The 1,991-nt window shown below is 43.8% G+C and overlaps 1 protein-coding gene across 1 annotated transcript; it reads left to right on the top strand.

The window, feature by feature from the left end:
* The first annotated feature begins 417 nt into the window (after nucleotides 1-417).
* Nucleotides 418-1,236, top strand: LOC149090034 (uncharacterized). Its single transcript, XM_089235190.1, has one exon. The coding sequence runs from the start codon at nucleotides 418-420 to the stop codon at nucleotides 1,234-1,236; it is 819 nt and encodes a 272-aa protein (XP_089091316.1).
* The last annotated feature ends 755 nt before the right edge of the window (nucleotides 1,237-1,991 follow it).

Genomic DNA, 1,991 nt, shown 5'->3' with positions numbered 1-1,991 from the left:
AGTTGTTCAATTCCGGTTAGATAATTATAGTATAAATAGATGGAGGTTTTAACAGTATTACATTATCAGCTTCGGCCAAAGTTTCCAACGGGATAAAATAGTAAAAAAGTTTTTTTTTAAACTTTTGTAGTGACCGATCATAAACGATGCTCTGTGACGTCACGATGTCACGTTTTCACGTTGTAGCGTTTTTCGCCTTGTGATGGATGGTAACCTAGCAACGGATCGCCAGAGAGTTTTTCGAACGTTTTAATCAGTTGATTGTATTTCGTCATAGAGTATGGATGTCGCGTATAACTTGTCCGTGTGTGTAAATAAAATGTTCATGTCTTTAAAAATGAAATTTACATCTTCTCATTGCCGTCGCCTTTACTGGTGACCCGGACGTGATCCCGAACCTGCCAAGAACTTATCGCCATGGCTGAACAGCAAGAGAGCGATCTTCGAGTTCAAGCTGTCCACGCGAAACTGCCGACATTCTCGAAGGACAGGATCAAACTTTTTTTCGTCCAGCTCGACGCTGCCTTCAAGATCAACCATGTTACTTCCGAAGGAACCAAGTATAACTACCTAGTCAACTGCCTAGATGTGGAGATCTTGTCAACGGTAAGTGACATTGTTTTCGATCCTCCCGCATCGGATCCGTTCTCGAAACTCAAGGAGAGACTTCTCGCTGTGTATAAACATTCAGCCGCGAAAGAGGTCAAGATATTGTTAGAAGACCTATCCCTAGGTGATCAGAAGCCTAGTACGTTGCTACATAAAATGCGCGAGTTTTCGACAGGGCGAATTAGCGATGAGACTTTCCTCAAAAATTTGTGGCTTCAACGGCTACCAAAGAATGTACAAACGGTGTTAGCAGCTAGCAGTGAAGAACTGGACAAGCTAGCCGAGTTAGTTGATCGAGTAGCTGAGCTCACCGAATCCAATTACGGTCATGTAGCAGAAGCCTCGTCTTGCTCGGAAATAAGAGACCTTAAACTGCAAATCTCGGAGCTGACTATAAGAGTTGAGCAGTTGGGCAAATATCCAAGGAATAGCCTGAACCGCTATCGAAACTCCAGTCGAGACCGACGTTATTCTGGTTCAAGGAATCGCTCGCGATATCAAGACTCCGATGAAAACACTGACGTGTGTTATTATCATAGCAGGTTCGGAAATAAAGCTTTCAGATGCAAGTCCCCCTGCGCTTACAACGCTCAGAATATTCAGGGAAACGGTCCAAGCCCCCCGTAATAACGGCATGCGGTGGCGGCGATAGCAGTCTTCACCATAGCCGTTTGTTCATTATGGAAAGGAAAAGCGGCATGAAGTTTTTAATTGACTCTGGAGCTGATATATCAATTTTACCTTACAAAGGCAATGGCAAACCGACAACTTTTGAGCTTTTCGCTGCAAATAGTTCCCGTATATCTACCTACGGTTTGAAACTCCTGGAATTGGACTTGAACTTACGGCGAAATTACAAATGGCATTTCACCCTCGCTGACGTTGAGAGACCAATTATCGGATCGGATTTCCTTGCTCACTTCGGACTCATCATCGATATCAAAAACAAGCGACTTATAGATCCACTCACTTCTCTCACGTGTAAAGGTTTTACTTACAATGGACCTTCGACAACGATTAAAACAATCTCAGGAAACAGTGCTATAACTGAAATTTTGAAGGAATTTCCCGAATTAACGAGACCTCGTCCGTTTTCGAGGAAAGCTTCCCATAATACCTTGCACTACATAGAAACTAAAGGTCCTCCTGTTTTCGCAAAGCCACGCAGATTGCACCCAGCTCAACTCAAGATTACCAAGACCGAATTCCAGATGATGTTGGACCAAGGTATATGTCGTCCATCGAAATCAAACTGGGCTTCCCCGTTGCACATGGTTTCAAAAGGACCGAATGAGTGGAGACCAACTGGTGATTATCGAAGTCTGAATCGAATTTCTGTGCCGGATAACTACCCAGTGCCACATATACAGGACTTTGCGCAG

Source organism: Pholcus phalangioides, unplaced genomic scaffold, assembly GCF_987345545.1.
Source record: "Pholcus phalangioides strain wild (caught in Gottingen) unplaced genomic scaffold, Ppha-v1.0 ptg000001l_1, whole genome shotgun sequence".
In the NCBI taxonomy this organism is placed as follows: domain Eukaryota; kingdom Metazoa; phylum Arthropoda; class Arachnida; order Araneae; family Pholcidae; genus Pholcus; species Pholcus phalangioides.
The sequence above is the reverse complement of the archived record's forward strand: the minus strand, read 5'-3'. Positions and strand labels throughout refer to the sequence as shown.